We start from the raw sequence: 24285 nt of genomic DNA, 5'->3' as shown, positions 1-24285 counted from the left end.
GCACAGATTTCATTCTAATACTAGAGCAGCCTCCTCAAATTATAACAGGTCTGTTCTGGAAAAGACGAGGAAAGAGAGCCTGGCTTCAGATAGAGTCAAAATACCATTTCGATGAAACTGTATCACTGCAGTGTTGACAATTTCCTTGTAAAAAGCAAATCTCCCTATAAATGTAAATCAATCCCTCATTGCATTTTTAGAAATCTATTCCCTCCCCCCCCCCCAAAAAAAATCAGCTATTACCAGAAACTCTAAATGAGATATACTAGAAGCTGAGCTCCAGAATAATTAGGGGACATTCTGAATGGTGCCCCGAGGCAGACCATACAAGAAAAGGGTAGACAGGAATAATACACACTTAGAAAGCTCAGTTAGGGAAAAGGCTGTGCATAATGCATGCAGGTCCCGGAGCGCAGACACTCCCTCCCAGCGGCCTGCTCAGAAGCAGGCTGTGAGCCACGACACTGGCAGATGGCTGCCCCAGTGGCAATTGTGCATGCTCCAGTGGCCACCTCCTCCTGTCCACCCTTGAGCACAGGCTTATGATCCCATGAGGGGTGGGGAGTACCGGCAAACATTACCCCCAAAGAATAGTGCCTTTCCCTAGGGAAGGTAAACATTTCCATCAGAAGGCAGAAGCAATTTCTCTCTGCAGGAAAAAGGAGCCACAAACATAAAGTTGCTCATTCAAAAGAGACAGATGATCTCTGCAAGCCGAGCAGTGCCAAACCTTCTATAAAGGGTTTGCACATCCATCAGCACAAGTGGTTGTGTGGGGGAAGGGGAGCAGGAGTGTGGTAGGCCCACTCAGGGTGTAGGACTCTCTGGCCTCAGGTCACTTGTTATTTGACTTGAACAGAGACCCCAGGGGAGCAGATGCCAGTAATCTTTCCACAGGGGTTCTAGCCTGAGCAAAGGTTCAACATAGGTTTGATTTGGAACACAGATGCTGTCTTCTCTTCCAATTGCTTCCCAGTGCTCCCAATCCATCTCCATAGTCTGTCCACTTCAAGCCTCTATACTTCAAGCCTTCAGGGGTGGCTTACTGTTGAATTTTGAGCCAGACATGTCTCCCTCCCACCACCAACCCCCACCTTTTTTTTAGTCACGTGTGACTAAAACAGAAATGACAGTTCACTAGTCTTATGCCTAAAACAACCTATAGAGAAATATGGTTTATGAACTCCCCCGTAATACAATACATAATTCAAAGCCCAGCCATTTGTCACACTATTGAGTAATCCACACATATCCCAAGGGTCTGACAATAAAATTTGTAAATCAATAGCAAAAAGCAGTACACCTTAGCCACTGAGTTAAAATATAAAGAACATTTTTTAGCACTGACTTTAACTTAGAAAATGCGAACTTCCAAGGGTAAATATTTGTCAATGAGTTGTCGCCAGAATGTAAGACTTTATACTTTCTAGACCACCCCCCCGCTGCGACAGCTGACTTCAATGCACAAATAAAAAACCCCAACACTCGCATTTTCCCAATTATAATAATGGCTTTCTTCTACAACCCCTGCTATTAGCATGACAGAGATGACCATATCAGTCATAAGAAAAGCACATGTACCTTCTGTGCCCAGGAGGAGCAAGCAAAACACCTGCTTTGTGCAAGAGCAAGGCACTTATAACAGGAAACAAAATAAAAAATTATTGCGGAGCTGGTCTGAACTTATTTTTCTTTCTTCTGGATGATCAAACAGTGAGTGTGAGCATAGGGGTAGGCATTGCTATCTGCAAACATATTGCCATAGTGATTGGTGCTTAGATAGAGAAATAAAACAGGCCGAACTTCATTTATATTCCAAGGAACAGAGACAAGTGCCCTAATCATTCAGCTCTGCAGAGACTCCTAATGCCAAATGACTGGACCCCTCCCCAGTCCCTCTGTAACACCATGCAGGATCAGATGTAGGGTGTGTGTCTGCATTGCTGACCAATTATCAGCCTACAGCAGACCTCCCCTCAGGATGCAGCAGGTACACAGGGGCTAAAGAGGCAGGCGTTGGGGCCCCTCAGTAAGAGCTCTCCTTCGGACATGGGATGGGAGACAGAGTCACATGTGATCTGCTATTCATGGCTCTACCCTGGTCAGCTTCTCTTTGACCTAACAGGTCACTTGGACATTAACTTACTTGGTTTTATTTTATTTTGAAATAATTTTAATCTTAGAGAAAAGTTGCAAAAAAAATTACAGTTCCCATACACCCTTCACCCAGCTTCCCCTGATATTACCATCTTCCATAACCATAAAACAATGATCAGAACTAAGAAATTAACAGGAGTGCAATAGTACTAACTAGAGACTTTATTCAGGCTATACCAATTTTTCCCCTAATGTCCTTTTTTCTGTTCCAGAAGCTAATCCAGAATATTACATTGCACCTACCTGTCATGTGTGCTACAATCTGTGACAGCTCCTCAGTTCTTTCTTGGTCTTTCTTCACCTGGACATACTTGAAGAGTCGGCCATTTTTTAGATCAGACCTCAATTTGGGTTTGTCTGATGTCCACTCATGTTTAAACAAGAGAAAGTAATGAACACTTCATATGCTCACTTTATGTACTATTTAAGACAACCTTCTGAAGCAGGTATTATTACTATCCCTATTTTACAGATGATATTTCATTAAACCTTAGTAAATTTAAGTAGCTTGCCCAAGATTACCGAGCTATAAAAGGCAGAGCTGAGATGTGAGCCCAGGGAGACGGACTCTGCAACACTCTACTGCCTGCTATACTCAAGGCACTACAACAACAACTAGATGCCCAGATACACCATGGACACTGTCCGCTGGCCATTCCCTCTCTGAAGGAAAGGCACTCTAGCTTTTGTCTTTTTTCCAAAGGAGACAAACAACTCCACTTTAAGTTCTGCTCAAACAACCTGAAATGTCTTTCTCTTGACAAGAAGCACCTCCCTGCCTAGGGAAAAGAAGAGGCCACTGTTCTCCTGAAACTTCTCTGTGGAATAGCACCAGGCAGGGAGGAAATATATGCGCATGAAGGTGTACTCAATTCCCCTTTCCAAGGGCCTCTCCAAGCATATGGAGACACTGCAGTCACAGAATTAAAAACAAAACAAAACCCGACTATTGAGATTGCTTTTCCATGTCACACCCAGAAATGTCCAATACAACCTGGCACTTCCTCTTTCAAATGAGGCTCTTCCGGAAAGTTGAGGCACAACCCATTCATGTAGCACAGCAGGTTGGGGGAGTTGTCAAGGGACAGGGCTATGATGGGAGACAGGATGGGAAGAATTCCAGCTGCACTCCAGGATTTGTTTTTAATGCTTATAACTTTAGATCCCTCAGTTTCACAGACTTGATTTTTCCCAAATAGCCTTTCTGGCAATGCTAATATGTTTTTCCTCTCATTCTGACTGATCAATGAAATACATGGCTGGAAGGATTGCCTTGGAAGTAATTTCTTTGATGCTGGCAAAACTCAGAAAATATTCCCCCAGCTACACACCCTCACATCTATCCATCCCTGCCACCTGCCACTCAGCTGCAGGTAGAGGCCATTACAGTAAAGAAGGAAAGGAGGCAGAGAGAGCAGGCATCAAGGGAAGGTGGAAGGGAGAAGGACTCAGAGTCTGAAAATGAGAGAGGGAGAGAAAAAGAGAGACTATTTTGTTCAAAGCGAGTCACTACAGAGCCAAGACTTTCACTTACATGCATAAGCAGGGTTAGATGATGCCAGCAAATAGGTGCAAAGAGCCTTCCTTTGATCTATCTGTCTCTTACTTCTCCCACTGCCCTTCAACTCCCAAAGTGCTCCTGCCAACATCATCACTAAGATGGACTTGTGTAAGTCAGATATTTCATCTGGCTGCCCCTATTACTGCCAGCTTTATGCAAGAGCCCCTCCCTTTTGAGTTCTATATATAACTCCAAACTATCTTCAGCTAGGTATTCTGATCAAATACTGGAAGTTGAAATGTTAATGGCCTTCAGGGAACAATTCCTCCAGCATCTCCATCTGCAATCTAACCCAGAGAGAATCTAAAATCAGACTGCATACAGGGCTATTTAATCCACCATGTTTAGGGACATCTGGATCTACCCCTAAAATCCATAAGATTTAATCTAAGAAACAAAGCTTGAATAAATCTTTATTCTCTTGAATAATTTCCCCCTCTCAATGTCAACAGCCTCTAAAATTCACATTACTTTGTTTCCACATAGACCTCAAATACCATTGCTTTCAAACAATGATCCTACAGATTGAAATCCTGGGGAAAGCAATGGAATTTGGAACCCTTCACTAATGGAGCATGGGCCACCAAACAAGATCAAGAGAAGAGGTAACCACTCTGTTATGCATCACCTTGAGATCTCCCTTAAATAATGTATACAAAGCACCAGGCACAATGGAGTTTCTCCAAAAAAATGTTAGTTTTCTTCCCCTTTCCAAAAGCTACACTAGAGTTCTCAGGTCCGATTCTGCCTCAGTCATTCTTGGCCATGATAGACTAGACAACCTCCTCACCCTCTGTCCAAAAGCCTGACTTGGCAAAACTGGGATGACAGAATGGAGATTAACAAGATGCATGTAGAGACCTGCTGGGATAAGGGGCGGTGGGGGGATAGAGGTAGTTCCCTTCCCCAGGCAAAAAAAAAAAAAAATTTTAACAAATATACCCTATTACTATTCCATAAAAACTCACCTCTGCCCAGATAAGCTAATTATGTCTATAGGTAATCAAACCTGAAAACTTTTAATCCAAAGAAATGGTTCTTTCCTTTCAAATAACTGCTTATACAACCCAAAAGCAGACTATTCTGTAATTAAATAAATTAAAATACAACTCAATCTTTGCCCAAATCAAAATCCCATAATAAAATATTATGGGAAATAAGGCAAGACCAACAACCTATTAATTGATTAACAGTAACAAAACAAAATCCCCAAAGGAACAGAAATACAATCAGCCTGATTAGAGCACAGGACCAAAAGGCTCACAGAGCCCCCTGCACACTAGCTTTGCTTCATTCAGGTTCTTTTCAGGCCCACCTAAGACAATCAGTGGCTAGTACGGTACCACTCCAACTGACTCTGGCCATTGTCAGAGACCTGTAAAAGTCTTGATATTATCTGTCTCAGAGAATGTTGGAGCAAGTTCATAGGAGCTTCTGACAAAGCTCTCTAGTTGGCCCCAAAGGCCAGAACAAGGTCTCCTTACTAACCCCAAAAACAATACAATAGTCCCCTTAATGATGTACCCATCAGGTCTCACAGTCCAGCTAACCACTGTTTAGGGCTCAGACTGCTCTAGAAAGTCACCAAATCCACTGATCCTGGGCCCCTACAAATGCAGGCTAGGCTGTCAAATGCTAACTGGGCCCTTGCCCTTCTTGACGCTGAAAATTGCTTGGTTCTGACTTCTTGCCTAAGCACCATCCTCACAGAGGTTCTTCGTCATCGCTCCACTCTCTCAAGCAGCCAAATGAGTCTTTCTCTTGCATCATCCAAGGTAGAAGCCCCACTCTCAGCCTGGCTCAGAAAACTTGGAAGACATAGAAGAAATGTTACCTCAGTTTCTCTCTACACCTTTCCCATTTACCCTTGTTTTTTCCTAACTTCTGCTTCTAATTTCCAACGCTCATCATATTCACCAGGCCAAGACTTTCCATCTGCCACCTAAACAATTTTGATCTGCTCTCTGGGATTTCAAATCTCTATCAACATTGATTCCTTTTTCTTCTGCCTTCCAACATACACAAAAGCTCTCTCTACTCAGCTTTAATGACCATGCCTCTGGGAAAGAAGTCTTTCCTTCAGGTCCCTTCCTCTATGATCTTATCTACCTCTATTCCTGTCTGGGAGTCCTCCTACCCCATAAGCCCTGGCAGGCATTCAGTGCCCACCATGTTATCTCCACTATCAAGCACTCTATCTTGAACATCACTGGAACATACAACAAATATTACATGAAATAGACAAGCTTTTTGATGTCATTGTCTCTGAAATTACTGTTTTAGTTCTCTTCTTTCACTTATTCTCTAACACCTCAAACCTAGGAATTTCTATCATCTTTCTTCATTTCCTCATCTTCCATTTATAGAACAGCCCCTGACTGGACCCAACTATACACTTATAGTTTACACTTGCTTACATCTTTAGTTCTACTGCTTTGCTAGCTCTCCTCATCTCTTCTCCCACCCTCCCTCCCACCGCCCTCTATCTCTAACAGAGGGGACAACGCCCACCACAACCATCCCATTATTCCCTATACATCCTTCCTCTCCACCCAGGGAGATGTACTCCCACTCTGAGGTCTCTGTTCCTGTCATCCCCTCCCCCTCCACTAATGCTTCCTACCTGTCCCCTTCTCTACCTCATTTCTACCTCCTCTGAAGTTACCAATCAATCCCTACCTCCAGTGCTATGCCAAAAACAGGAAGGGAACAGGTTCTGGAAAAGGGCCTCTCATTCCAGCTCCAGGCAACCCATGAGAGCTAATTCCAGCCTTGGTTAGTCCCAACTTTGGAGACAGCCTAGATAGTCTTAGCCAGCAAGGTGAGGCCAATATGAGAGAAATAAGGGAAGTCAGAGGTACACAGGACTGTCTGAACTAAAGCCAAGCCCTGGGCATGAGGGCTGGGACTGGCTTTGGCAGCTGGTTTTCCATTATCCTTACTCCCATCTAAGTTTTTCATTTCAGCCAGTTTGGGTATCCCGATCTCTGAGTGCTGAGGCTGTGCTGTTATGGTAAGTAGACTTTATTAAACCTCAGAGAGAACAGGTAGATGGAGGAAGCAGAGAAAGGGGAGGATAAGGACCTAGGTTGAGCATTAAGCATACAAATGCTCATTAGAAAGCGAATGGCCAACAGCTGCTCTCTATCACCACTCAAGTACAGAGATTGCAAACTGGACCCTGGCCTACCCCATCCTGGTAATGGAAGGCCAAAGCCTGGGCAGAGAAACTCTGGTGTCCCTGCAGAGCTCAGCCAGCTAGCCTCAAAGTGGTCTCAGCCTTGGGAGTGACTGCCATGAAGGTCACAGGCTTTTCTGTGCTGCCTTCCACCTGTTCCCTCAGGTGTGAGATTTGGCTGCTGAGGGGCAGTGATGAGGCATCTTAAAACTGCCCAAATGGGAAATGAGGGTTCTCTGAAATGAAGAGATCTAAACTGTATTCATGCAACCTTCTGGTGCCTTCATGTATTCCGGCCCACCATCCACCATCCTTTTCTCTCCTACTACAAGGTAATTTGGAGACTCAGAAATTGTTCCTACAGGCCTCAAGAGGTCTGGCATCCTGTTATGCCCCAAGCAATTCCCCTGATAAATTCTTATTACCAAGGTGCAAAAGAGATACTCAGAGCAGAGATTGCCTAACAAGGGCTCAGGAGTGGCTGTAGTGAGGGAGATGGGCCAGAAGTACAGGTAGAAGAACAAATAAACTTCTCAAGGAATCCCCAGAAGCCTTGAAAAGTTTTAACGTGGGGAGGTGGGGGGGAACGGCACTGTGCGGAATGAAGTAGCACCAAAAAGAAGCTCTGTTGAACATCTCAACCTGAAAAGTTGCTAGAGATAACAACCTGTGTTCAAGAAAGCATAAAGACTACCCCACTACCCTGTTTCCTCTATCCAGCCCCTGTTCCACCTTTCCAGCACTGCACTTGAACCAAGGAAAGATCAACAGAGGCCCATTGCTATATACTTCCCTTCTCAAGAAGTCCTACTGCACCACTCTGATGCGACACAGGAGTTTAGGTATAAAGAGCCCTTAACTAATACTCCCAGTCACACAGTGCTCATGGGCCTAGAAGTGTGTGTGTGTCTCCCTGCATGTGAAGGATGGGACACAAGCCAAGTCATATGCTTGTGGACCACCCTAGTAGATGAAATGACCCATAAGGAAAATCTCTCCACACTAGGGGAGGAAGAGAGGGTCACGTGCCTCCCAGCCAGAGCTGGTGAGAGGGGTGGCAGAAGCTGGCAGCTTTGCCCTTGAGTCTCACCTCAAGTTGTGGGATAGTAAAAAATATATATTCCTGACAAAGAGCTCCTAAAATGCTTGGTATTTACTGAGTGACAGGATTATGTTTTGTTATTCCTGAATTTATGCTAATGAGATGACTCTTGGGATTGGGGGTTGCAGGGAGAGGAGAAAGCAGTTTTGGGTAACTTTAGGATGGAGGCTGGTCACCAGAAAGACCAAGTCATGATTAAAGAATTGAAACTTTTAGCCACATCTACTAACTTCCAGGGAGAGGAGGGAGGGTTGGAGACTGAGTTCAACCACCAATGGCCAATGACTTAATCAATCATGTATAGGAAACTCAGCCCCCATAAAAGCCTCTCAAAAACGGTGTCAGAGAGCTTCCAGTCTGGTGAACACGTACAAGTTCTGGGAGGGTAATACGCTCACAAGATAGCACAGAGGCTCTGTGCCATTCCCCCCCAAAACCTTACCTTGCCCTATGCATCCCTTCCATTTGGCTGTTCCTGAGTTGTATCTTTTTTAAAAAAGCCAGTAAACCTTGGGAATGCAAGCTAGTGCAGCCACTCTGGAAAACAGTATGGAAATTCCTCAAAAAACTAAAAATAGAACGGCCCTATGACACAGCAATTGCACTACTAGGCATTTATCCACAGGATACAGGTGTGCTGTTTCGAAGGGACACACGCACCCCCATGTTTATAGCAGCACTATCCACAATGGCCAAAGTATGGAAAGAGCCCAAATGTCCATCGAAGGATGAATGGATAAAGAAGATGTGGTACATATATACAATGGACTATTACTCAGCAATCAAAAAGAATGAAATCTTGCCATTTGCAACTACGTGGATGGAACTGGAGGGTATTATGCTAAGTGAAATCAGAGGAAGACAAAAATCATATGACTTCATTCATATGAGGACTTGAAGAGACAAAACAGATGAACATAAGGGAAGGGAAACAAAAATAATATAAAAACAGGGAGAGGGACAAAACAGAAGAGACTCATAAATATGGAGAACAAACAGAGGGTTACTAGAGGGGTTGTGGGAGGGGGGATGGGCTAAATGGGTAAGGGACATTAAGGAATCTACTCCTGAAATCATTGTTTCACTATATGCTAACTAATTTGGATGTAAATTTTAAAAAATAAAGATAAATTAAAAAGCCAGTAAACCTAAGTGTCTTCCCAAGTTCCTGAGCTATGAGTAGTTCTAGCAAATTATCAAACCTGAGGTGGTGGTTATGGGAATTTCCAATTTATAGCTGGTCAGTCACAAAGACGGGTGGCCTGGAACTGGCAACTAGCACTGGAAGTAGATGCAATGGCACTGAGACCTTTAACTTATGAGACCTAACATTAATTCCAGGTAAATGGTGTCAGAATGGACTTGAAATGTTGGGACGTGCAGCTGGTGTCTGAGGACTAAAGGATCACACAGCCCTTTCCAAGCTGCAATGGGCCAAAGGCCTCACAGAGACAACCCTACAGAATCACCCAGACCAGAGTCAGGTGCTCCTTCAGACAGATGTCCAGGGCCTGCAGGAAATCAGACTCCTCTCTTAAATACTTGAAACAGAGTAGTTGGTCTACTATAAATGAGGTTTTTAAAATTCAATTCCCTCCTATTGCTCGTGCAGATCTGAAATGATCTGACCAGATGGCTGGTGCTCTATAATTCTTAGATTGCTCTCATCAGTTGTTGATGATTTGGATTTTTTTTTTTTTTTAACCCCCTCACATGAATATGTTCCTGCACAGGCTTTCTGCATGCTCCCATTAAGAGGGCTCTTTGTGCTGATGCCAATATTTCTGAGGTTCTAACAGCCTCATCCTAGAAGTCAGCTCGGGTCAATAGTGAGCCCCCAGTTTGAGCTTCCCTGAGCCCACATGAGGCCAACAAAGCAGCACTGGCTCATAGGGAGGACAAGGGAGCCCTTTGCTCAGCCTGCCTTGTCACCTCCACTTCTCCTTCAGGTTCCCAATGAAAGAAAGGCAGCAAATGTTGTTTGTTTGTTTGTTTGTTTGTTTGTTTGTTTGTTTGTTTGTTTTTTAATGACAACTATAGTTACTTACTGAGTATTTCCTATGTGCCAGATCCTGGGTGTAACGTTTTACACATGTTGATCTAGTTTTAGTCTCACTCCATCTCTGGGAAGCAGACAGATGAGGAAACTTAAGTGCAAAGATTCTAACCAATCTGACGAAGAACACAAAGCTCAAAAAGAGAACTTCATGGGGTTGGACATTTAACATCATAAAATTTGACCACTGTTCCACTCTAATCTCAGGGATACAGAGAAGGCCCTAGCCTCCCCTTACCCTCCTTTGTGCCCTCAGCCTACACAGGACACTCGTACCAGGACATCCCAAATACTCTAGTGCCCTTTTCTGTCTCTGTATTCTCTGTGAGACTGTAAGCTACTAGAAGGTAGGGGTCATGTTTCATTAGCTATTCAGACAGACAGTATGGCACAGGGGTAAGGAGCTCAGGCTTAGGGCCAGACAAAGCTAGTTTTGAATTCTGACTCTACCACTTACTGGTCATTTGACTAAGTCACTTCTTTTTTTTTAATTATTATTATTTTATTATTTTTATTTATATTAGAGAGAGAGAGAGAGAGAGAGAGAAAGCATGAGTGGGGGAGGGGAAGATAGAGAAGGGTAGAGAGAGAATCCCAAGGAGGCTCTACACTGTCAGTGAAGAGTCCAACACAGGGCTCAAACCCACAAACTGTAAGACCATGACCTGAGCCAAAGTCAGACGCTTAATCAACTAAGCCACCCAGGTACACCTTGACTAAGTCACTTCTGAGACTCAGTTTTGTCTATAAAAATGAGGGTAGTTTTAACACCTGCCCTCAAAGAATGTCTGGTACAATCAACACTCAGTAAATGTGAATTATTATGTGTATCTCTGGCTACGAATATAGTGCCTGGCACAAAGTAGGATCTCAGAAATGGCCAGGGAGCAGACTCCACCACACTTGGCTGTGGCCAGCTTTCTGTGATAAGAAGTACACAGGGGTACTCAGGGGTCCTCAGCCCCAGGACAAATTTCTGAATTGCCTGCCCAGAACCCATAGGACCTGCCAGCTAACAGCTTTCCTCTGCTTGCTTCTGAACAGCTGATGCTGAATCCACACTCAAATGCTTGCTGTGCCTCCATAAGGTGAGACAGATCCCAAAATAAACCAGAAGACAGAGAGAGAGAGAGACAGGAAAATCACTTCCAGGAACAAGCGGCTCACAGTGAGGATGCTGACAGTAGTAACAGAGGCAGGCTGACTTCTGGAGGGTGACCTGCAGTTACTCTAGGGCTCCATGGATGGGGGGCCCAATACCCACCTGACCTGGTGGGAAGGCCCATGAAGTCATGGGTAGGTCTCCTGGTGTACCAGGCCACAGGAGGCAACCTGGAATCTACCTTCATATGAGCCCAGACCACGTATCCCAGTATGCCCTCCGTAGAGGCCTGAGGACCACAGAACTGAGGTCCTCCCTTCAGAGACCTGAGGGGTCAGAAGTTACTGAACTGGGGGTAATGTCAACAGAAACTAGCCATTTTCTTCAAAGTCCCCAAAAGATACTCCATCATCTTCCTGGGCCACTCCTTGAATTTCAGGCAGGAAAAGCTGTGCTAACCCTTTCCGCTCCCTCATCAAAAATCTCTGTATAAGGAGAGAGGGAGAGCATTTCAGGACCATAGAAGTCTCTCTTCTCACCTTAAGTTCTCTTCCCCCATCAAAGACCAGAGAGGACAGGAAGCCTACATACTCAAGCACCCTTACCGGCATCCAATTCCACAACCAAGTTGAAGGGGTAGCACAAATTTACCATCTAAAATCAGAACTAACTATACTGGGTGATATCTTCATGTCAAGAATCCTCACAACAGGCAGAGCAAGCCATTTCCCCCATGTCACCAAAGGGGAAACTGAAGGGGAGAAGGATTCTGTGACTCGCCCAAGATCCCCTAAATAGCAAAGCTAGGATTTGAACCCAGGACTGGCTGAATCTAAAGTCTGTTCTCCTAACTGCTAAATTATACTACCTTCCCATTCATCTACCCATCAAACAAGTTCCCAGAATTGGCTACATTCCTTTTAACATTCCTTCAGGTAGCTGTGGTGGAAATTCCCAGGCAGCATTCAGAATGTGGTGAATTAAATATTACACTCTGACTAAAGCCAAGTGCCAGCTATCCACAGAGACCACTGAGAGGTCAATATCCTGCCAATAGACACACATACAAAACCTTTGCAACATACAAACAGAACACCTCAATCCTGGACTGGGGCCCAACAAAGTCTCTACCTCCATTGGTCTGACTCCATACTGCCACACTCTGAATCACCTCACATCACACACTCAGGCCAGAATAAACTTCTCACCTAACCTTCCCTCACTCCTCTTGCTTTGATGGTCAGGATAGGCAAAAATACTCTTGGGATGGGGCAGGCATGACTAGAACCAGACCTGTTTGCCCACTGAGATGTGGGGTCTGAGTGTTGTGCTCAACTACAACATACCAGCCTTTGGAGCAGGCTCAAGGAAATTTGGTGCAGATTTTACAAGAGGGTCTTGAGAAACTAGAAGGTAGAGGGTGATGTCAATGGGGTATCAAGTTAAATGTAATGGGGTATCAAGTTAACTGTAAAAATAATGTGTTCCATTCTAATTCTCCAGGAGGCGTTCAGAGCCCTCTGCCTGCCCTTGTCACAAATGCTCTGGCTCTCCCTCCCCAAGGCTAGAGACAGAGGCTCTTCTATTTAAGCATTAATACAGCAACCCCACTGCCAGACAGCTGGGCGAGGTCCCCAGGTCAGAACTTTCATGCTTGTTTTGCAATGTGGATGAGGGCCTTGGAGGGTGCCACAGGAACAGATAAGGTAGGACTGGGGGCCACAGGACATTGAATTCCATCTGCTCTAGGCACTTGCCTGATTAGAAGTGATTCGAGCACTTTTAACCTCATAAAACCAGTAGAAACAGTCCATATGTTCCACACCCGAACCCATTGAGTCTTCCTGTTTTGGTCCTCAAGGCCCAGCGGGCTCAGTTCTCAATGAAGGTGGGGGAGGACAGTCAGAGGTTACATCTGTTCAACCCAATACCTCTATTCCTAAAACCTCCTTTTACCCCCTATGCCATTACTTCCTACTTCACTTCCTTGGTGTTTTATCACTCTTCAATGGCACCAACAACCCTTATGCAAGCCCAGTAGGAGTAACAGTGCTACCACAAAGTTGGCTGGCACAGTAAATGCTGCCCCTGCCAGCACAGCAGCAATGGGGGCAGTGAAGACATGGTGATGAATATTTGCATGGACTGATGAAACTCCACTGTGGCAGCTGCCAGGGCTTGCCATCCACCTTGTCACAGTGAAAAGTACAAAAGCCTACTCTTGAGAACAGACTCAAGTGGCATCATAGTGTGGTTACCGTCAAGAATGGCTGGGACTAGAAGGACAAGGGGTAAGAAGGTGGGTCTAGGCTCTCTTTGGTCAATGGCATAGGACAAGTTAGCTCAATGAGTTAGGTCAATGAGCCAATGTTTTCATAAGACAATGAAGATCACAGTTACTACTGTGAAGACTGAACAGGATTATGCAGATGAAGCACCTAACTCAATACCTGAATATAGTAAACACTCCACAAATGCTGGTTACTTTCTAAGCAATGGTTCCAGGTTCTTAAAAGGGCTAGAAAGTTGTTCCTTCTGAGGATGCCCCATTTAAAAACCAGGCCAGGACCAGCCCCTGTTTCTTAGCACAAGTTCCTTTAACAACAGAATACTCCTGCCCCTCATCGGTGCTCAGTACTCTCCTGTGAACAGTATTTCAGCAGCATTGAGCCGAGCAGCAGAGCCTAAAATAGCATTTGCAGAGTGAGGCACATGTCACTGCCTCTCCTGTGTTTTAGAAGAGTGCAAAGAAAGAAAGTTTTCAATCACTTGCTCAGAAAGCTCGGCCACCCACCACCTGCCTTCCTTTCACGGCATGAGTGCCGCAATCTCTGTTCTGCTGGAAAATGAAAGTCCCTGAGCCCTGCAGCAACAGCCATCACCCAAAGAACCATACTGTTCCCCTCCAGTGGGCCAGAGCCTCTGCTCCTTCAAAGCAGCCCTGTGGGCACGAAGGACATATGCACTTAGAATCCAGAATGTGTTTCACATGGAGCTGGGCTTGGTACCTGGCCGAAGGGCCTGCCACTCATGGGTTGGGTGAAACACCTCCAGGACCTCAGAGTCCAGCTCCTCTTCCGCTGTGGTTTCCTTTCTCTCGGCTTCTTTGGTGCTGCTCTTTTCTGGGCTCGTGAGCGCAAACTCCTTCAGAGAAAAGAAAACACAGGGCGTGACCCACCAGAACTAGACACGAGGCATAGAGAACATGGCCTGGGTTGTATACTCTTCTCCTCCATACTCCTCCCCTCTCTAGCCTTGTTTGGACCACAGTGATACAGTTAAATGAACACAGCATGTGTTATACATACATAGCACGTTTGTACATACCTAAGGAAAAACTCCACAAAGTTCAATACTATCTCAAGGAGGTTAAGGGAACATACTGGGAAGAAGGGTTGGCAAAGGAGACAATAAGAGACTTCTACTTTTTATTTTCTATGCTACTATACTGTATGATGTTTAAAACTCCTACCTATTGCTCTTACAAATAAAAAAGATACATTAGGGTACCTGGGTGGCTTAGTCGGTTGAGCATCCGACTCTTAATTTCGACTCAGGTCATGATCTCATGGTTCATGAGATAGAATCCCATGTCGACTTCTGTGCTGACAGTACAGAGCTTGCCTGTGATTTGCTCTCTCCCTCGCTCTCTCTCTGCTCCTCCCCTACTCATGCTCTCTCTCAATCTCTGCTCCTCCCCTACTCATGCTCTCTCTCACTCTCTCTCTGCCTTTCCCCTGCGCACACATGTGCTGTCTCTCTCTCAAAATAAACATTAAATATATATATATACGTATATATATACGTATATATATATATTATGTATATATGTATATATATATATATATACGTATATGTATATATACGTATATATATACGTATACATATATGTATATATATATATATGAAAAAACACATATCAATGGGAGAATAAATCCTCAAATAGCCACCCCAGACATACAAAAGATGCCAGCTGAGGCCCAACTGATTCCTATGCAGTCCAGCAGGACACAATAAGAGCCTGGCAATTCCCCAGGGTGCCTACAGGGCATAAATGACCACTTGGACATAACAATCCATGGTGAAATGGCTTCAAGTGGGAAGCTGGGAGTTTGGTGGGGCTGAGGGAGAAAGAAGCCACAGCTGAAAACCTCTTCCTAAAACCTGTTTCCTTCCACCCCCTGGAGAGCATGGAGGATTAATGAGATGGTGTCTGTGGAGCATCATGAGCTCAGGAGACAGAGATGCAAGATAAATACAAAGTATTATTCATTTTGCTCCTTCCCGGCCTCCAATTCTTCGTGTCCAATTTTTAAACCTTACTTGCATAAAAGCAGTAAGGCCTCTGGAAAATAGAACCAGAGGGTTCTAGAGCTCTGGCATAGCAAGAAGGAACCCATACTAGTACACCAGGAAGTTATTTCAACCTTCCCACCTCCCAAGTCTTCCCCTACTAACAGTGAGCACATTTCGTGAATTCCTATGAACTCAAACCTGTTCTAGGAACTTGACACACATCTCATTTTGGCTTCCCAATAATACTAACCTTGCATGAGAGGCAGTAATGCATCTCTTGCAAGCAACACCCCAGCTCCAGATATGCATCCCCACCTATCTTGTCCCCCAGGGTCTGATCTTTAATTAGCTGTCAGAGGGAAGGGCAAGGTGTTAAAGTATTCATGATAACAATGTAATGCCCCTCCAAGGGTTTTTAACATTTTAACAAGAAATAAAGGCATGAAATTCAGATGACAGGATTTCAAATCTTGTTAAAGACCAGTAAGGAAGAGATCTTGGACAAGAAGAGGCCCTCAAATCATATCCCAAGTAATGAGAGGCCAAGACTACAGCAATAGTAGTTAAGAACTTAAGCTCCACATCAGATAATCTGAAGTTTGAATCCCAGTTTATTGTGACTCCCAGAAAGTTACTTAATTTTCTAAGCCTATTTCCACATTTGTAAAGCAGAAATACTAATGACATCTAACTCATACATTAGATGAGGAACTATCTTGTAAACCACTAGACCCCAGATACATGGTAGCGATTACTCTTACTACATGTAAAGACCATCACAGGTTCCAGGTTGGATGAGTCTGTACTATGACATCCAACAGTGACTACACACTGTGACATTATTCAGGCAGGTCAGGTTTTGGTTGTGGTCTCACCTGTGCAGCCTGGCTGTCAAATGCCTCCTACCTTCAACTTGAAGCTTGCACAGATCTGAGCTCAAAAGAAAGCTAGGAGAAGAGGAGACATGCTTGGGAAACTAAAGGAAAGACAGAGTGGCAAGAGACACTGGCCTAAAGCCAGATTTCCTAAGAGCAGGCTCTATGTGAGTCTCTTTCACCAATGTACCCCAATGCCCAGCAAAGGACTAAGTTTGTAATCCAAGAACAAAGGAATGAAGAAATGACCCTGTCCCACAGGCAGGTATGTCTTCTGGAGGCCTTGGACTGAGGAAAGCCCAAAGTAGCCATGTCTACTAGAACCCAGGCACTAGCCCCACATTGCAGAACAAAGAATACCTTGTCTGCAAATACTCAAAACCCATGTAATCCAGGGCCGAGTCATGCTGGCCAGCCTCTGCCATAAGCACCACACACTAGACCATGGGACTAGGAGAATATTAATAGAATTTACCTCAGAAGTATGGGGGTCAAATGCCTCCAGGGGCCAGGTAGGGCCAGCAGTAAAACAACAGGTTATTGGGGGCTGTGAAAACTGGAGCCCTCCTGCCTTGACTAAGGAACACAGCTGCTACTCAGCTGGTCCACCACTGCCATGAAAAAGAGAAAACAGAAAAACAGATGATTTTTACATAAAATTTTTGTATTTTAGAACACTAAGAGGGCCAAACTAAACCTCTCTAAGCTTTAAATTGCAACTCTTGCTTTTGTCTATTAGTCAGGTAACTGCTGGCAGGTATAGCTGTAAGCAAGCAACAAAATCCTTGTCACTAAGAGAAGCAGTAAGAGGCAATAGGAATGGGAATGATGAAAACATGTCAGAAAACCCTTCAAACACTAGGCTGAGGGAGTGTTCATTCTCTTTTTCCACATTTCTTTCAACATTAATAGATTCAAGATGGAGACCGATGAACCACTGAGCCACATGCCTCAGGCTCTAGGGAGGCTAAATACTTTCACAGTAATCCCACCATTGCTGAAAATGTTTTCTGACCTTCCGGTTGGTGTCACCTTTGAACCAGATTTTAAGCGACACACACACATACACAGATACACACAATCTGCCATTATTTTATAGTACAAATCTGTTTTTAGTAGGGGTGATAAAAAATTGGTGCTCCTGTGATCAGCTCACCCTATTCACCAAATCTAACTCTGAGCAACTTTGCACTGTTTGCCCAAACCACATCTGATAAGCACTGAGGGAGTCAGTTCAAAAGGGGCATTCCAAGAAAGGTTTTGAGGAAAAGCAGCATCATGGGGATGAGACTGCAATGGTAACAGCAACTACCATTTGTAGCTCTGGGCTAAAGTGCCTTCCATGCCTCACAACTCACCCAAGTTTCATCTGTGGAGCACAAATTTTATTCCCATTTTATAGATGAGGACAGGTATCGGGCCTGAGCAAAAATCACACTGCTGAGAAAAGCAGACAAAAATTTAAGTCCAGGCCTGCCTGTCTCCAAAGCCCATGCATGAATTTTGACTCACTTCTGTGTTTCTGTTCTTAGTTATGTGTCCTAATGGCTATGCCCTGCATACTGAGGGAATGAAGGGGCAGGGGGGGAAGGGCACACTGAGATCACCTTAGCACATCTACCAGCACACACCCCCACCACCCCCACCCCCTCAGGGGAAAGGGAAGGCTTTCACGGTCCAAGTAACAAACCACAGTCCCAGAGAAAGGACAAGCAAGACTAGCCTCTCTCTGCCCGGGAAGGGCTGTCAACAGCAGATAAAGACCAAGGGGTGAGAGAAGCCAGCCAGCCCTTGGTCAACAAGTAAACCCCCCATGTTCTGGTGCCCTCTCAGCTGGCTTCTCAGGGCTCCCTTCCATACTGAAACCTCAGCACTCTTTTCCCTGCCACCATCACTCCAAATACCAATCTCCTCTCAACTGACTGGCAAGAAATTCCAGCTAAGGTGTTAGCTGACAACAGCTTGCCATGTCTCACTTCCTTGCACTTGTATCTGAGTAAGAGATTCTTAAAGACCAAAGCCTTCAAGATCCAGGAGAATGAATGAATCTCTAATGGTAAGCTGACAGACGCTGTGACAGAGACAGACTGCCATGGCAATATTTTGGGCTAGGACCCTGACTGACAAAGCCCTATATTAAATCATAAAAGCAGACACCCTTTTACTGAAAATAACAGCTGACATTTATTGACCATACTCTGCCAGTCCCAAAGCTAGGTGCTTCATATATATTTTTATATATACATACAAATCACGCATAATCTACATTAAAATCTTAAGAGGGAAGTATCAACCCTATTTTACGGATGAGAAAACAAAGCTCAGAAATGGCCAAATTGCCAAAGTAGGGTGTGCCACTTACCAATGGTCTGTGCTCCTTCCACTGGATTCCACTACCTCCTTCATACTCACTACTTTTTGAAGGCCAGTATACTACACAACCCCATCCCTTCAGTATCCACACTGCTGCTAAGTTGTGGCATCTCAGGGAGGTATCACAGCAGAAGATCGTACCCTGATACACACAATATTTCCTGGGTAGCCATTAACCTGTACAAATGCCTTTGGAGAGGACAATTCCAGGCCACCAGGACCTCTTGCCTGGACTCAAGGCTCTGAATAAAGGATCATAAACACCCCCAGCTATCCCACCACCCATTTTCACTGTTGTGAAGGTGGCTGACTGCATAATTTGGATTTTAAATGCCAACAGGGCAGCAATTTTTACGGTATGAGAGAAAAGATGCTTCAACTCCTACTTGTGCTTAGCACATGATGAAAGATTATGACAAATGGATACAGCTTAGGAACAGACATAAGGATAAAAGTAGCTTCTGTTGATGAAAGTCAGTATTAACATTTTTCTGAGACTAGACTCAATAGAGCTAATATAAATGGGCCAGAATAATTATGGCTCTGAAAGCTCATCTATTTGGTTGGACTATTATCCAAAAGGGACTTACTAACACACAGTCCTTAAGCAAATTCATCAGCACGTTTTTGTTAATTGTGCATCTGCTAAAGCTCATCATGGGAAGCACCGGATCCTCATGAGCTGCAGGTTGAGTGGGGGCAGAGAGGGAGGGGAGTACACAGCCCTGATCCCTCCAGACACTTGGGTGCTTTTCTGGTCTAGGTTATGACAAAGACAGCCCCTAACTCAGGCTGTGGCCAGTCCCACCCTCAGGGGCCAATGGAATCTCATCCTCATTATCCTTGAGGAAAAGGCCAAAAAAAACTAGCACCAGTAAGATCTTAGAGAACATTAAAAGCTCAAAAGGATTCGTGACTCCTAACTGTACTTCCTCTTCTGCTCCACAAAGTGAGCAGAAAGGCAGAGAAAAAACAAATGACTTCAGAGAGAAGGTGGAAGCTTGCCATGAGCCAGAGGTAAACCTCAGCTGAGCTGGATTGCTATTAAATTCATCACAATTGTCATTTGCACTTCAAGGCCCTCCTGCTCCAAAGCCTTCAACACTTACCCAACATTTAGCAGGAGACCCTGGGGTTGAGGAAGGTGGCCAGGGGAAGGGGAAACTGTCAGAAAGCTGACAGTCAAGGCTTCTCAGGGGAAAGCAAAGAGGAAGCACTGGGAGCTGGTGAAGGGCAGTTTATTGCTGGGGCCAGCCAGGCAAATGGGGCCAGGAGTCTTAGCATGCTGCAGCCAGGCCAAGCTCAGGGCTTTCTTGGTCATTCTACTCCTGCCTGTGACAGTGACAGAAAGCCTAAGCAGTGAGGTCTAGGTTAATGAAGACAGGCTTAAAAAGAAGAGGAAGAAAAAGGACAGAGGAAAAGAGAATGGAGAGACAGAGACAGAAAAAGCACAAGGAAGACAGGAGTAGAAGAAGAAGCTGAGTCTTACTTAGTGCTCACCACACAGGCAACCAGCTCCTGGGGAGAATCCTGATCTTCCCAACTCTGCCACAAACTGGCTGAATGATTCTGGCCAAGTTACTTAATGTCTCTGAGCCTCAGTCTCCTTCTGAAAATGAGGGATAATAACTGTAGTTGTTCACTTCTTAGGGGTTTTGGAGGGATTAAATGAGAATACATATAAAGCACTTACTAAAATAATTGGTACATGATAACCTCATCAACATTATCAGTATTACCATATCATCATCCTATTTTCTCCAAAGGGAAACTATGCCATGAGCTTCCTTCCTTCCTTCCTTTTGAGACAAAGTGTGCATGAGCATGAGAGTGGGTGAGGGGCAGAGAGAAAAGGGGAACAGAGAAAATCCCAAGCAGGCTCCACGCTGTCAGCACAGAGCCAGACACAGAGCTCAAATTAATGATACAGGGATCATGATCTCAGCCAAAACCAGGAGTCGGACACTTAACCAACTGAGACACCCAGGTGCCCCTATGCTATGAGCTTTAAACAGAGGCCAGAGGACTCAGTGGGGTGGGGAGGAGAGTACACATACTCCTTGACCCAGTGCTAACCACATTCCTGTAAGAAAAATAAAAGCTCACCCTATTCCCACAAAAGCCTTGGTGGTATGGAGGCTTTCTTGGAGCCTACAGGGATTCTTCTATTTGTGTTAAGAAATTTACCGGGTTCTGATGACTGAGGCAGAAGGTGAAGCAGGAAGCCATCAGCAGCCCGAGCAGCATTCCCAGAAGAGCCATCCTAGTAGGGGGCAGGCCCTGGGGAGGCACAGTTAGAGACCTGAGGAATGTAAACAAAGAAGACAGAAGGTAAACAGGAAGCTGGTGCCTGATCCCCCAGCAATGTGATTCCAATGATGTCATGTGTTCAATGGATATCAGACATTTCCTGCACAGATATATCAAAGGTCTTCCTTCTACCACAGGAGAAGATCTAAAGGAAGCTTCCAGCTACCATAAGGAGTCCAGCCACTCATGACCAGATATGCCTTGGTTGGAAGCAGAGAGCCAAGCAAGACTCTCACGTGAGATACAACGGTTGGGGTCCCTTCCTTCCTCACTATCAACTTATTGTCAGGTTGTACAGGGTGGTATTGGCTATGATAAGGAGAGAAATAAACTAACCAATTGATTTGTGTATCAAGAGACATGAGTCCAAATCCTCATAAGTCATCATAACCGTTCACTTCTAAACCATGCTCACTATTATACCTGAAAACAGATGCCATCAGTATCCCATCAACCAGCAAAGTTCCATATTCCCAAGCCATGAAGTCTTACACATCACTTTTCAAATGGCCCAACTATCCGAAGTACAGGCCCTAGTAGCTGTTAAAATCAAAACAAAAGGATAAAAGAATATTCCATGTTCATGGATTAGAGACTTAATATTGTTAAGATGACAATATTACCCAAAGCAATATGCAGATTCAACGCAATCCCTATCAAAATACCAAGGCTGTTACAAAAATGGAGAAACCCTTCTTTAAATACATAAGGAATTTCAAGGGACCCAAAGTAGACCCAAAGATGTAGGAAAAAAAAAACCAAGTTGGAAGACTCATACTTCCTGAATTCAAAACTTATTACAAAGCAATAGTAATCAAAACAGTGTGGTACTGGCATTAGGACAGATGTAAAGACCATTGGAATAGAACTGAGGACCCAGAAATAATCATGTGTACTCAAATGATTTTCAACAGGGTACCAATACCATTCAACGGGGAAAAAATAGTCTCTTCAACAAACTATTCTGGGACAACTGAATAGCCACATGCAGAAAATGAGATGGAATCTACCCTTTTGTCATGTACAAAACTTAACTCAAAATGTATCTAAGACCTAAATTTAAAAGCTAAACTTTTACAAGAAAATATAGAGGAAATCTTCATAACCTTGTATTTGGTAGTAGTGTCTCAAAAATGACACCAAGACAACAGGTGATTTAAAAAAATAACTAAATTAAACTCCATCAATATGTGAAAACTTTTGTGCCTCAAAGGACCTTATGAAGAGATTGAAAGGACAGCCAACAAAATGGGAGAAAATATTTGCAAATCACCTCTCTCACTGATAGGGTTTAATAACCAGATACATAAACAACGACGACTATAATTTTTTTTAAAAGAAAATAACAAATATTAGCAAGGATGTAGACAAACTGGAACACCTCATACATTAGTGGTGGTAATGCAAAATGGTACAGCTGCTGTGAGACACAGTTTAGCAGTTCCTCAAAAGCAAAACACAGAATTACCTTAAGATCCATAAATTCTACCCCTAGGTATTTATTCTACCCAACAGTTCTAAAAATAGTGATTCAAACAGATACTTCCATGCAAATGTTCCCAGCAGCATTATTCACAATAGCCAAAAGGTGGAAACAACCCCAATATCCATCAACAGATCAATGGATATTTTTAAAGTGTTGTGTATACATACAATGGAATATTATTCAACCATAAAAAGAATGCAATTCTGATACATGCTTCAACATGAATGAGCCTTGAAAACATTATGCCAAGTGCAATAAGCAAGACACAAAAGAACAGATATTGTATGATTCTATTTAAATGAATTTTCTTGGGGTGCCTGGGTGGCTCAGTCAGTTAAGCGTCCGACTTCAGCTCAGGTCACGATCTCGCGGTCCGTGAGTTCGAGCCCCGCGTCAGGCTCTGGGCTGATGGCTCAGAGCCTGGAGCCTGCTTCCGATTCTGTGTCTCCCTCTCTCTCTGCCCCTCCCCATTCATGCTTTGTCTCTGTCTCAAAAATAAATAGACGTTAAAAAAAAAAATTTTAATGAATTTTCTTGAATAGCAAACTCACAGAGACAGAAAGTAGATTATAGATTACCAGGGGAGTTACTACTTAATGGGTACAGAGTTTCTTGGTACAACAATTTTGGTCAGTAAACTAGAGTGGCAGTCAAGAGAACTTAATCCAAATTGTTGAACCACTATATAGTATACCTGAAACTCATTATTACACTGTAGGTTAACTAATGGGAATTTAAATGAAATCTTAAAGAGAAACGCGTGTACTTTAAAAAAAAAAAAATTGGCAAATGACCTAGGAAAGAAAGGCAGAAAGAGAAATAAAACAAGCTAAAAATTTTAAGAAGCCTTAGAAAAAGTCAGAACAGGGGCGCCTGGGTGGCTCAGTCGGTCAAGCGTCCGACTTCGGCTCAGGTCATGATCTCACACTCCTTGAGTTCGAGCCCCGGGTCGGGCTCTGTGCTGACAGCTCAGAGCCTGGAGCCTGCTTCAGATTCTATGTCTCCCTCTCTCTCTGCCCCTCCCCTGCTCATGCTCTTTCTCTGTCTCAAAAAAAAAAAAAAAAAAAAAAAAAAAAAAAAAAAAAAAAAGTCAAAACATGTCAGCATTACTTCAAGCCCTTATAAAAGGTTTGAATGTTGATCACTCAGCCCTAATATATCTCATTAGGCCATGTATTCAAAAAAAGCTTAACTGTATCAGTTATAGGGGAATATCTCTGAAGATTATGGTGCTTACCTTTTCTCGTTCCTATTCCTGCCCCAGTACATGCTCCACCTCAAGAAATTGGTCCTTTAACATGACTGCAGTGGGACCCAAAGTCCTACCTGAACCCACTGTCAGAAGTTATTACCCACTTGCCCAGCCCACACCTTCTCAGAGGCAGACAGAAACTTTCCCTAAGGACATCTGGAACCATAAAGGAAAACAGCCCTGCTGGACCAGCACTGTGCTAAAAAAGCATAGCCAAATGGAAAAGCAAAGGCTTGGGCACTAAAAATAGCTGCTACACTCACCCAGCAGCAAAAGCCTTTGCTTTCTGCCAGCTTCTCCCCTCTTTTTTCGTCGATAAAATGGAGCGGCTGAGTGCCACATGAGCTTTCCCCAGCAACCGGTTTCCCTGGGGCACCAATCATACGGAAAGACTGGGAGTGAGTTCACAACACAGCATTAGGTTCTGGACAGGTGCCTGACCATACCTGAGTGTGCGTGGCAGGGGAGGGGGCAGTGGCCAGGCTTGGTGAGCATGCACAAGGAGCAAGCAGAGACTTCCACATCAGGAATGAAAGG

General features: G+C 44.1%; 1 protein-coding gene across 8 annotated transcripts in view; it reads right to left on the bottom strand.

Moving 5' to 3' along the window:
- The window catches only part of SIL1 (SIL1 nucleotide exchange factor), a 308739-nt gene that overhangs the window by 147828 nt on the left and 136626 nt on the right, over positions 1–24285 (bottom strand). For 4 of the 8 annotated variants that reach the window (XM_058713869.1, XM_058709326.1, XM_058710093.1 and 1 more), the window contains 2 exons: positions 20888–21002; positions 14165–14300 (listed from right to left, as the gene is read on the bottom strand). In XM_058713869.1, coding sequence (XP_058569852.1) covers positions 14165–14300; positions 20888–20962 — 211 coding nt within the window. In that variant the 5' untranslated portion in view covers positions 20963–21002. Of the gene's footprint in view, positions 1–2400; positions 2525–10046; positions 10122–14164; positions 14301–20189; positions 20310–20887; positions 21003–23733; positions 23781–24285 lie in introns of those variants that run through there. The other 4 variants (XM_058711713.1, XM_058710861.1, XM_058708524.1 and 1 more) reach the window with 4 other exon arrangements.

Source organism: Neofelis nebulosa, chromosome 1 (genome assembly GCF_028018385.1).
Source record: "Neofelis nebulosa isolate mNeoNeb1 chromosome 1, mNeoNeb1.pri, whole genome shotgun sequence".
NCBI lineage: Eukaryota > Metazoa > Chordata > Mammalia > Carnivora > Felidae > Neofelis > Neofelis nebulosa.
The sequence above is the reverse complement of the archived record's forward strand: the minus strand, read 5'-3'. Positions and strand labels throughout refer to the sequence as shown.